We start from the raw sequence: 15,923 nt of genomic DNA on the forward strand, positions 1-15,923 counted from the left end.
TTGTAGCATTTTATTTCTTGTAAATGAGTATGAATTCCTTGTAGTTGGAAGTTTTTAACTGAATCTGGAAATGGATGAATATAATGTATAGCCATGCTACAAGAGCCATTCATGAAGGTTGTGGGCAGCTGTGACAACTAAAGACAAGATTATTTCAAATAATCCTGGAATGGGGGTACTGTACACTGGGGTGAGTGGTTCAGCAAAAATAAGTACTATTTATCTCTTCTCTCTCTCTCCACACACACACACATATTTGTGTGAGTATGATATCTGTGATACATTTTAAACAATGTTCAGAATAAAGGTTTAAAATATCATTTCTGTTTTTACTATTCTTTTCTCCTTGTGGCCTAACATTTTTGAATGAAGAAACAAAATGCAGGGAGAAAAGGAGTATACAAAAGGCATTAAAAACTGAGCACATGTGCCTTTGCTTTCATTGAAGCTCAATATGTGTTTCTTGCATTTTCTTTTGCTCTTTTTTGGAAGAAGAAAAATGTCACAAGAAGTGTGTAAAATCTATCATCCCCAGGAGACACATATTAAGTTGATAGAGGCCTTATGGTTTCATAGTACAGAATCAATAAATCTTAACAGTTATATTAACTTAGTGAAAAAATAACATTCATTTAATAACAGCCATTACCAAAGTAATAGTTGCTGGTGATTTGCAAAATACAAGGGTCATTTTTTCTTTATCTTAAAAATATACCTTCTGGCTCATTTTTAACTGTCCTTTGGCACTTTTCTCTTTTGAAAAAAAGAATAAGAAAAAAGGGTTCAGGGAGATATTTTATATGCTCAAATCTCCTGGTTTGAAAATATGAACAGGTAGTATTTCTGTTTTTCCAAATGAGATTGTAGAGCATTTTTTGTTTTTTATACTTTCAAGTCAGTGTTGACTCCTGGTGACTGCCTGGACAAGTCCCTGCAGTTTTCTTGGCAAGATTTGCAAAGTGGTTTGCCATTGCTTCCTTCCTAAGGCTGAGAGAGAATGACTGGCCCAGGGTCCACCCAGCAGGTTTTGTACCTAAGGCAGGACTGGAACTCATAGTCTCCTGGTCTCTAGCCTGGTGCCTTAACCACTACACCAAACTGGCTGTCTTTGAAGCATTACTACTTTTTCCTGTTCCCCGTCATATAAATTATTGAAGTTAATGAAGATTTGGTATTTTGGAGTACTTGATTTTTGTGGATTTCCTACAATTTATTAAGGTTACTTTATGCATTACATATTAAGACAAATGCAATATTTCATCTGATGGGTTATTAATAGTTTCATTCACAACATCATAAATAACAAAGAGATTGATTTTATTCTAGGAGTAAAGTATGAGTTGTCTTTATATTTTTTTCATCTTTAATCATTGTATTTTTTTGTCTCATGGGCAAAAGACATAATTAAAAGGAACCCTGATATAACACATGTACATATTATTATAACAAAGAACTACTGTTCTTACTTGTGCATTTTATACATATTGTGTAGTATGTATGTCCAATATGTGAGTACTGAAAGGATTCTGGATATCTTTCAGATTATATATACTATATGATAATTTATTCAATTGAATTTTAGGAGGAAACAGATTGAAGAGCCAACCTTTCCGTTTGAACTGGGCTTGGATATCACTGGAAAAAGAATATTACATTGTAGACGAGGATTCCAAGGTTCTAGAGGTAACCTTGAAACGTAGAGGATATCTAGGGGAGACTTCATTTGTTAGTAAGTATGCTTTTAATGTGTTGAAATATTAGAAATGTAACAATGTAATTTTCTTAAATAGAGCTTGTGATTTTGTAGTTTTCCTGATCAAAAGCTTGTAGGCACCATAAAATTACTTAAAATAAACTTTTATAATGTAAAAGATCATATCAACAAGTATTTCTTTCTGATTTCTTTCTGAATGAACCATAGTGCATTAAAATAATAACCTTCTGGCTGTATAGGTAGTCCTCCATTTACAACCATTCATTTAGCAACCATTGAAAGTTACAATGGTGCTGGAAAAAAGTGACCTATGACTGGTCCTTACACTTATGACCATTGCAGCTTCCCCACAGTCACATGATCAAAATTCAGGTGCTTGACAACCAGCATGTATTCACAACAGTTGCAGAATCCTGGGTTCACATGATCGCCATTAATGACCTTCCCAGCTGGCTTCCAACAAGCAAACTCAATGGGGGAAGCTGGATTCACTTAATGACCATGTGATTAGCTTAACAACTAGGCAAAAAAAGGTTGTAAAATTGGGTGTAGTCACATGATGCCTCACTTAATGACCACAGCACTTAGCGACCAAAGTTCCTGTCCCAATTATAGTTGTAGGTGAGGACTACTTGTAGATTAATCTCCCTTAAGTACTTCTACTGATTTATCCTTTATAGTATAATATTTTTCTAAATGCACATTTTTATGAATGTCCTCCAGATTCATGGATTTTTTTATATTGGGTTGCACCATTTAGTTCTGAAACTGTTTCTTTTTCATTTAGATTTGAGAAAAAACATTTATTCCTAGATAAATGCACCAGTCCTGTTGGTAGAAAAAAATCCTTCTGACTTGGGAATGCTGTTACTTAGGGACATACTAGCAGTTTGTTACTATTCTTTCTTGATTTGAGTTATATGACCTCTTCAAAAACTGTTAGAACAAATACTGGCTGCCAACAGCCTAATGCAAAATGAACAAGAAACATAGTATGTTACTGACATGTTTGTAGTCAGTGGATTGTTAATGTTGAATCTTTTCAAAAATCCATCAGCTTTCCCAGCTACAACAAAATGTGCCTGATTGCATTTTGTTAACTGTGGTTCAGTGAATTCCTCTAAGAAACAGAAAAAACAAAGTGAGTGAGAAACATTGAAGCTTCTTGATCAGCGCTTTTTCAGAAGTGTTGAGATAAACTCCAGTCTGCTGCTGGAGAAGAGAAGAGGCCAGGGGAGCTCTCAAACATTTTAGTCATTAAGGTTCAAGTGTCACTAAGAAGTGACACTTAGGATCAAATACTGCAACCATCTTCAGTTTGGTGTGCTTTAGCTGTATCCCCAAACATGCAATTTCCACCCAAGAAGACAGAGGCAGCTTGATTTGGAATTATGGAAATCAGCAGTTGTGGAGAACTGTAGATGTTGAAAGATTGTTTTTGAATATGACTGTCTTTGGGCAAATCCACACAGCCACTTTGCTGACTCCCATCCCCATGATGGAGTCTGCAGGATAGAGTCATCTAACTCTCACATTTGGCTCCCTAAACAGTGAACCTTTGCTATGCACTCAGCATGGGTCAGTGTGGCCAAAGGCTGTCTGCAATGTGGCCAAGGATGTCAAAATGGTGATCAAAGCCCTGCCCATTGGAAATTTTTGGGACCTGGCAGTCATGGCTGAGTTGAAGTTTTCCAACATATGTTTGGATAGTTAAAACTCTCCCATTATCACTTCCTCCCTTGAAAATTCTGTAATCTGGTCCAGGAGAGTATTATCCAGATTTTCTGCCTGTCTTGATTGTTTATAGCAGACCCCCACAATAATATACTTGTTTCCTGTTCCTTGTATTCTTTCCCAAATGCTTTCAACAACTCTCTTATGCTCAATTCCTGGGCCTCAATATATGTGTATATTTTCTTCATTTATAATGCTGCTTCCACTACCCTTTTGTATGATCTATTCCATGAGGTTTTTTCCCCTGCAGATTTCCATTGTACTCACTTTCCTATATTAAGACTTGTACTTTTCCCTGTTTGTTTCGAACACTCTGCATTTGTATAGAGACAATCCTAGGTAGAAACCTATTGACCTATTCCTTTCTGTATTCCTTGCTTATTATTGGGCCTTAATGGGTCAGTATCTGTAGGCCATGTGATAACAACCATAGCATATGGAAGACTGCAGGTTGGAATCTAAGAGTGGTTATTGACAGAAATTATGAATTAACAAATGAAAGAATGTGAAGTAAGTGTGTTGTGTGTGAAACTAAATAAAGGTGAAGGTGTAATACTACTGAAAGAAAATGGCCTGATCTTGTGAAGTTGATGAATATATGCAGAGAAGTGAAGATGTACTGTAGCTTTAATTATGAACAAAAGGGTTAAAATGTGTGTCACAAAGAATTGATTGATGTCACCTAAGTTGTTATGGGGGCACATGAAAACAGATTACCACAAGTTGGTGACAGTTGCATGTTATACTCCAGTGAATGGCAACAATAGAAGAATCAGATATAAATTTTGAGAAAGTATTCTAGAAGAATGCAACCCAGGTATAAAGTTATTCTATGGATGAACAGATGGCAATGAGATGAGAAAGTATAGAAAGCATGATTAGACCATTTGGAGACCCAAGAATGAATGAGAACGGTGACAATTTGGTGAGCAACTGCTTAGGAGAAATCTACTTGTTTTGAACATATAGTTTAAAAATAAGACATTTCATACGTACAAAGTAATGACTATAAATGTAAAAAAATTAGAAATTTGAGTGTTATAAATGGAAGATTGAAAGACTAGTGTGAGATAGATACAAAAGTGATGAAATGTTTTCAGAGACAGAAGATGTATTGGCAGGATTAAGGGTGGATCTTGAGAAAAAAAATCAATATGAAAGAAAAGGAAAGGAAAGAAGTAAAAGTTTGAAGAATGAAATTAGATTGACCAGAGAAAAAATTCTATATGAAAAAAAATATTAGAAGGCAGATTAATCTCTGAAAGACTGAATGGAAAGTGGATTATCTATAAGAAAATAAGAATTATGCGTATAAAATAATGACTGTCACAAAAAGTGAAGATTAGAGAAAGATATTATATAACATGTATAGTGAGAAATCAATAGTTGCAAAGAATGTAGTCAAGGAGATCAAGAAATGGTTAAGTTTAAAAAGAGGAAGATAAGATATAGATAGGTTTTGATAGAAATAAATATTATTTTGGAAGAGGGCTAACCAAGAGCCTCTAGCAGAATGAATAAAATTCAAAATAAAAAGGATGAGATGGTTTGGGATGAAACTGAAGTGAGGGAAAACTGGCAGGAGTATTTAGAATGATAGTAATATATTAAATAGTGAAATTGATGCTGTGTGTGGTAATTTTCAGGAAAAATGATGAAAATGAACCCATAAATGACGTGAGAATGCTAGCATAGATTGTTATGATTTGCTTCCAGAGTGTTTCTACATGGCTTGCTTAATATGTATGAATTACATATTCTTGCCTGACAATGGGAAGATTGCTGTTTTTGCTTTTCTATACAAAAGAAAAAGTACCATAAACTGCAGGCAGTTTCTTATCAATGGCTTTGACAAGATATTAGATGGGACTTTAATGGAAACGGTATAGGTGGTGACACAGAAAAATTTGGAAATGTGCAGACCAAAAGTTTGCTCTTCAGCATTGAGAAAGTTTATTAAAAGTTTATTACACTCTGGTGATTTAGTGAACAAGCATGAATCATGGGATGTTTAGCACAAATACAGAAAATTGAAGGTTGGTTGCTGAATGTGATAAGAGTGCTACAGTATATGACAGAAGTAAAGAATGTGTGAGAATAAATAAGATTCCTAGCCAGCGGTTCATTACTGGCCAAGGAATAAAACAAGGATGTATAATGTTTCCATTGGGTGTTTAATGTATTTACAGATACATATTTAAATGAAGTTTTATTTATGTTAAAGGAGTATTGGTTGGGAATGTGAATGCATGTGTACTTTTGTATGCAGATGATGCCCTGGTATCATCTGCATGCAAATTAATTGTAGCTAATGGTTACTATTTTTTTCTTTTCTGTGCCCTGTATAATGTGACTTACCCCAAAAGGGAAGGTTATGTATATACGTAAAAACTGCAGTTCCTGATGTGGAAATAGTTTCATGCCACAGCTTTCAGAAGCTTCTTGCAGGATACCAGGTTCTATCACAATAAAGCAAAGAATTCAACATGACAAAGGTTTATTATTCTTGTCCAGAAAGGTAAAATTTTGTAACTGACAGTTTCAAATGCTAATAATTATTTTGTAAGCTGCAGCTGAGTAGATTAGATATTAATAAACTCAAGCTCAGATTCCTGATGTTAAAGTAAACTTAAATTGTGATAATTGAAATCACATTTTTGCACCTGGGTGTCAAAATTGAAACTGTTACCAAAAATGTAAGCAAAACAGTTTTCTCCTCTCTATTAGAAATGCTGGTAGAAGTGAGTATGGAATCTTCTCACTTCTCAAGAATTAATTTCTTACTTTTGATTCTTTATTGCATTTTAAAGCATCACATTAATATTAAAACCATGCACATCCTTCAAGAGAACCAGCAGATAGAATCAGTAAAACAGTTGTATATTTTTCTAGACTTACACAGCTGTTTCACAAACTGCTTCTGAGCTGTATTTGCATGTATGTGGATAAATCTATTCAAATGCATGGGCATGCATTCAAAGACCACCAGGAGCAGCTTCTGGAGCCTGGAAAAAGGTGCAACTGCTTAATCATTCAAAGAAAGGGCCTTAAGATACACTCCCATGCATTCAAAGCACATCCTTCAAAAGATTTGGACAGTCCTAATATAGATATATTCACAATCAAATATGAAGTTAGATCTTTAGAATTATTCAAAATGGGCCTAACCTGAAAACTGACAATATTGCAGTAATACAACTGAGTGCCTCTGAAATCTCAAATTGTTTTTGAATTATCAAAATTAATTGAGATAAATTCACGCTGGAATCAACCTTGAATTTTTTGAACTTGATCAAAAGTTAGATAAACTGACATTATATCAGTATAATACAATATATCTACCACTGTCCTGAGCATGTTTAAGCCAATTTGGAATTTTAGGAGTATATTGTGGAAATTCAAACAAAATGTCTACCATATGAATCTTGACTGTTACTAAAATGGCTGTCATTTGGGTGATAAGGAAACACATAAGACAAGATCAGATCTAGGATGGAGGAAACAAATAGTTGAACTAAATACAAACTTCAAGGTTTTAAGTAAAATTATTGGGGTTAGGGGAAGATTCTGTTATGGGCTCATTTCCCTAAAGGCCAACCACTGAAGATAATTCCTTTGATAGAACTAATTTCTGGGGTGAGGGCCATTATATTTGTTAGCGAGTGAAAAACAAAACTGATTGCCAGTCTCTCTTGTATACATTTACTAGTGATAACAATTGGAGGTGGATCAACTACATGTTATCAGGAGAGATGTGTTGCAGAGAACAACCACTAACAGTTGAGAACAGAGAAAATATGGGAAATAGCTAAGATATTACAAGCAAAGGAAACACAAAAAGGTGTTGGTTTAACTTCAGTGCTGTGGCCATTGGCCTGTAATGAACCTCAGGATTTCATCTTCTCTTCCATGCCATTTAATATATACCCAGAGTTGCTTGCTTGAAGAGGTTTGGGATTCAGCACCTTCAGTGTGCTTAAAACTTCCAGTATGCTTCAGCTCTTATTTCCATCTAAGTTCAACGAAATGTATGTTAGGGGCAATAACCTGAATGAAGGAAAGAAAGTGAAGCTTAATGTAGCCAAGAAACAAGTGTTCCTGATTAGTTGAAAGACTTAACAGAAAAAAAGATCCAGTCTGTGCTAAATGGGGTTACATTCTACTTGATGTTTCAGGTTCTCAGGTTGAGGATTCTCCTGGCCAGAATGAATCTGTACAGTGAAGTCTGATAGGTCAACTGTGACTATTCCTGCCAATGTTAGTTCTTGTCACAAAGAAATATAACGTACTTTGGATGAAAAGTATTCAGAAAAAATGTGGCTATACTATTAATCAGAGTCAGTTATAGACAGCATTTAATTAAAACAGCTTTATTGGCTACTTTATAGTTTCTCGGTACAATTTTCAAAGTGCTGGTTTTGACCTCCAATTAGATGTGTGCAAGCATTTCAAATTCAAAACATGTTGAGCTCAAAATACTCTTATTTCAGGCCTTAGCAGTTGTTCTGAGTTTGAAATGAGTTGATTCAATCATTCCAGAAGTGTTTTGAGCTCAAAACAGAATGGTTGAACAACTTATGCCAAATTTGAAATGTTTTGCAAACACATACTTTCAAAGCCTTGTTTGCAAGAATTTGGAAGATTACTGTAGTGATATCATTATAGGTCTTAATTGTTCAATTGTAATTTTGTCTTTTCATTTGTATCTTATTATTAAGTGCCTTGAAAACTATTTTAGGTAGAAAGGCAGGATGTATATTTAATAAATAAGTATTTCAAGTACAAGGTTTCTTATATCCATTTTTTTTTTCCTTCCAAACATTTGCACAGGTATTGGGACTAAAGATGAAACAGCAGAAAAGGATAAAGATTTCAGAGGAAAAGCTCAGAAGCAGGTTCAATTTAACCCAGGACAGACTGTGGCTACGTGGCGAGTAAGAATAATTGCAGATAATAAATATGAAGAATCTGAGACCTTCCAGATTATTTTATCAGATCCAGTTATGGCTGCCCTGGAATTCCCAGAAAGGGCAATGGTGGAAATTGTTGATCCTGGTGATGGTATGTTACTTCCCCCCCCTCCCTGTGGTTTTCATAACTTGGTTTCCATTGATAGGAACAGAATCTTAACAAGCTTAATATATTTGGTCTTTGCTATAATTGAATATTATATATTGTCCTTCCACTCTTTTTCAGAATCTACTGTGTATATTCCTGGGTCAGAATATACAGTCGAGGAAGATGTTGGTGAACTGTTAATCCCTGTCAGGAGATCTGGAGATACTAGTCATGAACTAATGGTTGTTTGTTCCACTCATCAAGGTAGTATACTTCTTACTAACTTATGCCTAATGTAAACACTGAATTTATGCCATAAAGCAGAGTTTGTTTTTACTTAGCACAGTATATCCATTTTAAAAACAAGAACATAGATTAATTTGTAGAGCAAAATAGTTCCAAAATGTTCTATTGCTTGCAAATTGCTAGTGAATCTAATTTTTTACATGTTACTCTTCACTGTATTTTCCCTTTTCTTTCTAAACTGTTCTGTGTTTCATTTGATGGAGAAGAGGTTTAAGGAAAGCATGATCATAGGGATTAAAAGGGGCCAAAGTGGAAGGGGAAAAGGATAAGATGATAATTACTTGATAGAAAGAAGGGTGTATAGTTTTTTTTTCTTTTCATTCTTTGTCTCTTTTTGTTACTTTCTTTTTTGTTTTGTATACTTTTACTGTATTGAAAAATTACAATACAGTAAAAGTATACTGTATTGGAATATATTCTGTATATATATGGAAAGCATTATCATATATTTAACTAGGTTCTAAGCAAATACTTTGATTTCATACTTATTCAAACCATAGATCAGCAAAGTTCATAGAAATCTGGGTGCCATCATGAAATCTTACCTTTCCAAATTGCCCCAGATTTTATACTAAACCTTTACAAGATTTCAGGGATCCTGTGCTAAATATTGCAAGAGTTCTGCATTCCCAAATAAGATCACAGAAGGTTCAGTAATCTTGTACAAAGTCTCATGCAATGTTGTGGAAACATCAAGATTTTGTGTTATTTGTCTATCTTGCAATGCTGAATTGGATGGTCTTTCTCTGATTTAAGCTTTCAGGTAAAAAAATGTTATGTTTACTTTCCTGAGCAATAGTAAAATTTTCTAAAACTTGAATCCCGTGCATTCATGAATTCCCACTAAATTTAATGGGATTTATTTTTGAGTAAACTTGAATACCACAAGATTGCTGGTATATTTGTCAGATGATTTGCAAAATAATTTTTGGAAACAAACTGCCAAGTAGCATGTAGAAATTATGAATAGATACTGAAAAATATGTTGGATATTTTAATATAAATAGAATGCCTCTGCCTCTGTATTTTTCTTGTCCATCTTAGTCATACCTTAATGGGAGGGCTGGTGGAGGATGTATGTAAGATCATTTTTTCCTAATACTTTATTTCCTTATTAGGCAGGATGGACTTCTGCCTGGTGCACATGCTAAAAGATTTATGATCCCATGGGTTAGACAGCTAGTCAAGTTGTGTTTGTGAAGCATGACAGCTGTTGGTCAGTCTCAGATGTTAGGTATGTCAGCACAGCTGCAGGATGTAATAGGGAGATGAAAGTATTAAAACAGGTTCATAGGCTCTTAAAAAAAAAAAGATTAGATTCCTTTGGTTAGAGGCTTTCATGTTGAGCCTTACTAGGTGGCCTAACTAGAGATAGAGTTGTGATAGAGTAAAGTGGTGTGAGCTCATTTAATGCGGTAGAACTTTGGAATAAACATTTGGAGGACTGCATGTGTATAGAGTGATTTTACGTTAACTTGGAAAGTAATATTAGACTCCTAAACATTCAGAGTAGTTTGAGGGACAAGAAAAATGTTTCATTTACATTTGACCAGCTTCTATGTAGGGCCTAGAGTCTTCCAAATTATAGGGCTCAGCATGTAAACTTTCCAGTCATCTTTTGATTCTATGAATGTGGAATGCAATGGAGAAGGGAGTGAATAGTTCAGCTCTTGTTATGTGCTGTTTATGTTAAATGTTCATTACTTACAGCTATCACCATACGTACAGAGCAGTAAGGATTGGAACTGTGACTCTGGGGAAAAGAAATCTGCTTACTTTGATTCTTTCATTCTTTTTCACCTTTTTGGGACCAGTCCTATTCATCTTGGTCATGTTTATCTAGAAGTAAATCACAGGGAAGGCAGTGGCACCTCCAAACTGCAAATGTTAGGGAGTAAGCCACATTACCTCTCAAAAAAGCAAAGTTTGAAGTGTACTCTTAGTATCTTTGTTTTTCAGCCAACGTAATCTAAATGCTCTTTTAATTGAAAAGACAACTCACTGCTTCAAATAAATTCCTTTCTTTGTATATTTGCCCTTTTTAGAGATAACAGTTCTTCTTTACATTCCTGACATTTCTTGCCAAAACTTTATGTACTCCCCAAATACAGCATACGAATTTTACCCCTGCATCTGATCTGAGAATAGGGATAGTTGAGCTTCTATATATATAGCAATATTTGTACTTTTCAGTTAGTTGTAGGGAAAAGATAAGGGCTAAGTAATTGATTAGAATGTGCTTATAGTGTACTTTTATATTTTCTTATACGCCATTTCTGGAGGATGTATTATTGATGTCTTGCGCAAATAATGCATTGTACAAATCATATTAGCTTAATGCTCATTAGGAAATAAATCTGTGTCTTGACTTAGCTAGTTTGATTGCTCCAGTGCCTGAATATTCCTGCATGTTTTCCTTTTAATTCGAACATTTATGTCATGGTGAAGCTTAGTCTAGAACACTTCCTTACATGTTTAATATGTGGAACGCTAAATATGGGACTTAAAAGTCCAAACTAGTGGAGCAGCCAAGACCACCCAGACCAAATGTAGAATTAGACATTTGGTGGGGAATAAATTGTACTATATATTTACAGGTTAATACACTTGTACAGGCTTAGTTTTAAAAGTATCATTTTCTAAGTGAAAGGCAAAAGTAAAAAAATATACTGTATGCCTTCTACTTATAAATAGTATACATATAAATACTCAACTATTCATCACAGGATTTACTCATTTATGTGTATGTAAGTATGCTGCTGTTCTTATTCCTAACATTTCTTGGAAAAAAAAGTCTTATACAACCAAGGGGACATAAACTGTAATTCCATTGGTTGGTATCTCCAGTATCTATTTGTGCTACTTAAGACATAATATGGACTTCTAATATAACATTATATGAAAGAACTACAGCAAATGTTGAACTCACATGCTTCAGCCTCCCATCTGGAAGAAGATAAGATTGAAATATTCTGCTTTCGCTCTTAAAGTAGCCATAGTTTATCATTAAATCTGAACTTGAAGTGCTCATTCTGGTTAGTTTCAATTCTAGTTAGTTTCAAAACTAGATTGACAATATTACTTGTTCACTAGAGTCTTTGCCCCTGTCCTAAGGCAAATCTAAACTTACAACCTATGGTACATACCCAGAATAAATCCTTGATTTAATGGACTTACAGGAAGAAGGTTGTCTGCTAGACCCAAATGTTCATTAAATGGCAAATGGAGTGCCATTATATGTCGTTATATGTAAAATTGCGTTACGTATGCATAATATGCAAAATGAATGTTACACAAGTATAGGATGGGGTTTTATACATGCCTAAAATATCAAACAGATTTTTTCCAGTGAGTCCTAAGTCTGCTAAACTAAGATCTGGCAAATCAAGATTTTGCTGTTTAAAAATTCTCTTACAGAATCTATTAGATTTATATCTGAATAAGTGAGATTGATTCACAAAATTTTGTAATATAGAAAAACTTTAGTCTTAATAAAACCATAAATAAAGCCAGTGAATGGAAAATGGTCCAGGACAAATAACTTGTTAATAAAACATAATGTGCAATTATTTAAACATGGATAATTAACTTAGTGGAAACTTCCTAATTATAATTATTTCTCATATGAAATGGAGAGGAAAAAGTGAAATTCTTCTAATCCTTTACATTTCAGGGCAGATCCGCTGATTTATAATTGTTATAGCAAATTGAATAATAAATTGAATTCTGCAATACGGAGTAAATGCTTGATACAGGAGAAATTACTACTGTATTTATATGAAGGCATGTCCATTTTTAATATATATTTTTCACTGATCTTTACCATCTTAGGTGAATGGTAGAGTGCCTGAACACTATTTCATTACCTAATTAATTGTTTGTAAGATAAATTTTAATTAGGCCTGTTCATTTGCTATTGTCTCTGTTGATCTACTAAGACATACTGTAAGCAGTGACAGGGAGACAGAAGTCCTTTTTTAGAAACTATTAGCATTTTGTGCAATAGTACAGTTGCTATATTTTAGTGATGGGCTTGATGATATTTTGCTGCATTTGCACTGTTTCTAAGTAAGTGGTGTGTGTATATGTGTGTTCATATCATATTAATGTAAGTTTAAATTGTATTTTTATTTCCATATAGTGCCAAGGGTAACTGATGCTAAGTTTTGTTCACAGATGATCCTGTTTAGGAAAATCTGGTTACCAGTGTTTTGATTTCTAAGAACCTAGTGCTCATGTAGCACGTATATAATCTGATCAAACCTTGGAAATCAAAGGAAACTGTTTCCTATTATTGGACATGTAATCTGCAAATCTATAGTATTTAACTTCATTTTCGATTGGTCTCTGGTAACCAGATGGGAGACGTGTGCAATACTGTATGTAATTCATACAGGTGTACAAATACTGCACAACCTGTTACTGTTTAAAAAGTCCAAGTGGCTTTTTATTATGTTCTCTCTAGAATAACCAACACTTGATTGGGAGACTCACACACTTCTAAAAGTAGATAGTATTTATATTAATTTATCTGCAGTTATTGTGCAGATTCCTGTTTGCTTTCCATAGGCATTTGACCAGCTATTATGGAATTCAAAAGCTGGACTCAGTAGTCTGTGGTCTAATCAAATGGAATCCTTATTTTCTTCTAAAACTGACCTGGGGAGAATTGGAGAAAAGAGAACTTCAGAAATTGAGTTTTGTAGATCCTTAATTACACTATTGTTTCCTTTAAAAAGCCTGGAGACTGAAAAAAAGGAAGTTATGTCACATATTACTGTTTCCACAGCTATCTATAGTCTATATATTACACTCATGTACACACACACACACACACACAGAGCAGTGATTGATCCTTCTCTTGAGCAGCTTGCACCCTGATACTGTACCTGGAGTGTCTTAACCATAACCCTCCCTGTTGGGTTTCTGAAGAGCTTTGAAGACATGTTTTTTCAGGAAAGCATTTGGGAACAAAGATAATGAACCTACACCCATTAAGTGGCATGGGAAATGTTAGGTTATTATGATTCTGTTTCTATTGTTTTTGCTTGATGTAAGATGCTCACGTCCACTAACATTTGAGCATTGTGTATTTGCATGTTTGTGTGTGTATGTGTGTGTATACACACAAATACATAGTGTATCTGCACATATAGATATACTTTATATACTCATACACACACACACAAATACAAATATTGCACATGTAATATATATTCACTGCCAGTTATTTTCTTTTCCTTTTAGGGACTGCCACTGGCACAATTCCTTCTACGGTCTTGTCTTATTCTGACTACATATCTCGTCCTGATGATCATACCAGCCTAATTCGCTTTCATAAGGATGAGAAGGAGAAAATCTGCCGGGTCATAATTATTGATGATTCACTTTATGAGGAAGATGAAACTTTTAATGTCACATTAAGTATGCCGCTGGGTGGACAAATTGGAGCTGAATTCCCCAGTACTAAAGTCATCATTTTAGCTGATAAAAATGATCGTGAGTAGAAAAAAAAGCATAGAGATTTTCTTTTCAAAGTTTCAATGTATTTATCTAACTCTTCTTGTTATGGGTATGCTTACACAATATGGGTAAAAGTTTTACTCCCTGGTTTGCATCATGAGGTCTTGCACTCATGTTAGTCAGTTCTTGTATTTATATATGCAGTCACTATCTCTATATGTACTTTAATTTATGTTATAGTTTATAGCTCAAGTCTTGAATTATAGAATCATGTTTGAATTAAGAATCATGGTTTAACTGATCTATACTGTTTGTTCTGTTCTGGGCATTTTGTTGCACTTTTACTAGATGGGTTTTTAATTTGTTTGAATATTTAGTTCTAGTTTGGGGTATGATATGATATGATATCATTGCTTTCAGCTTTTAGTTTTAGTAGACAGATAGGTATAATTTTTTAAAAAAAAATTCTGTTTCCTGGGACATTGAACATTTGGAAAAGAACTGACTCTCAAATTATTACTTAAAAGCAAAATGAGTTGGATCTGGACTAAGGGCAACACACACTGTTGCACAAGAATACTTTGACTCAGGCAATAAGACTGTTCTCTTCAACGGGGTGGCCCAGATTTGATTTGGTTCCCAAATTCTTCAGAGCATATTTTGGTAGAGGTTTGTCAGTCAAAGTTGTCTGCACCTCTGGAAGAGATGCTATATTAGATTCTTAGAAGTTTGTTATATTTAAGTGTCCTTCAAGTTGGTGTCAAAAGTTAGTCATCATTTGGCTCATTAAATTTAAAGGGGAACTAACAGCAACTAACTTTCACTATATAGTCTGCTCAGAAATTCTATTGAATTCAGTCTTGCTAACTCCCATTTCTGTAACTAGGATTGAAACTTTAGTCTGTATTCAATCCTGTGGAAATAAATTACATATATCTACATCTACATTTATATTAGTGCTAAGCACCTGTACTTGGAAGCAAGACCCCTTCATTTCTATTTAGCGTACTTCAGTCATTTTGTTCTGCAAATTGTATTTATAACTGATTCCTTTTAATGTACGCACATTCTCCATAAATCCCAAACCAATACATATTTGAAATCTTAATATTTTAGTGTATATGTAGTATAAAACAAAATCTATGGTAGTAGCAATAAAGCAGCATCTTTCCTCTTCATTTTCTCACCTTATTTTCCACATGGATAGTGGAAAAAAGAATGGAGGCCTGTTATATGCAAATATCTATGTCTGGCCTATTGCCAATGTTTGCCTCCGCCCATAGATATATGTAAGGGCATTTATACTCTTGATCCCTTTCAGATACTCAGCAATTCTCTTGAAAATGAAACACTTGACTTGTTTAATAATAAATACGATTAGATTGTCTGACCTAACAGATACCTGAAAAAGCTCTAGTTGTTTTAAATGTCATGTACATGTTCATGATGTGCTGGTTCCATGCTTTCTAGAAATGCAGGAATTCAGGGCAGAGAACACCAAACTAAAAGGACGATGAAGAGGGGAAGGGAGGGGAAAGAGAGCGTGAACGAGTTTCCTCAGTGGAGGATGGAAGAGATTGGACTATAGACAACCCAAGAGAGTGAAGTTGGTCATGCCATAATGGCTTCTTCATTAAGCAAAATACAA

At 34.4% G+C, this 15,923-nt stretch overlaps 1 protein-coding gene across 1 annotated transcript in view; it reads left to right on the forward strand.

Annotated features, from left to right (window-relative positions):
- The window catches only part of FREM3 (FRAS1 related extracellular matrix 3), an 80,645-nt gene that overhangs the window by 30,135 nt on the left and 34,587 nt on the right, over positions 1–15,923 (forward strand). Inside the window, exons 3-6 of the mRNA XM_088132808.1 lie at positions 1,583–1,729; positions 8,279–8,509; positions 8,645–8,770; positions 14,060–14,311. Of these exons, the coding sequence (XP_087988934.1) occupies positions 1,583–1,729; positions 8,279–8,509; positions 8,645–8,770; positions 14,060–14,311 (756 nt within the window). The remainder of the gene's footprint in view (positions 1–1,582; positions 1,730–8,278; positions 8,510–8,644; positions 8,771–14,059; positions 14,312–15,923) is intronic.

The sequence above is a fragment of the Python bivittatus genome, unplaced genomic scaffold (assembly GCF_059951505.1).
Source record: "Python bivittatus isolate LINGU-HERP-01145 unplaced genomic scaffold, Pbiv_v1 ctg000070_np1212, whole genome shotgun sequence".
NCBI classification, from domain to species: domain Eukaryota; kingdom Metazoa; phylum Chordata; class Lepidosauria; order Squamata; family Pythonidae; genus Python; species Python bivittatus.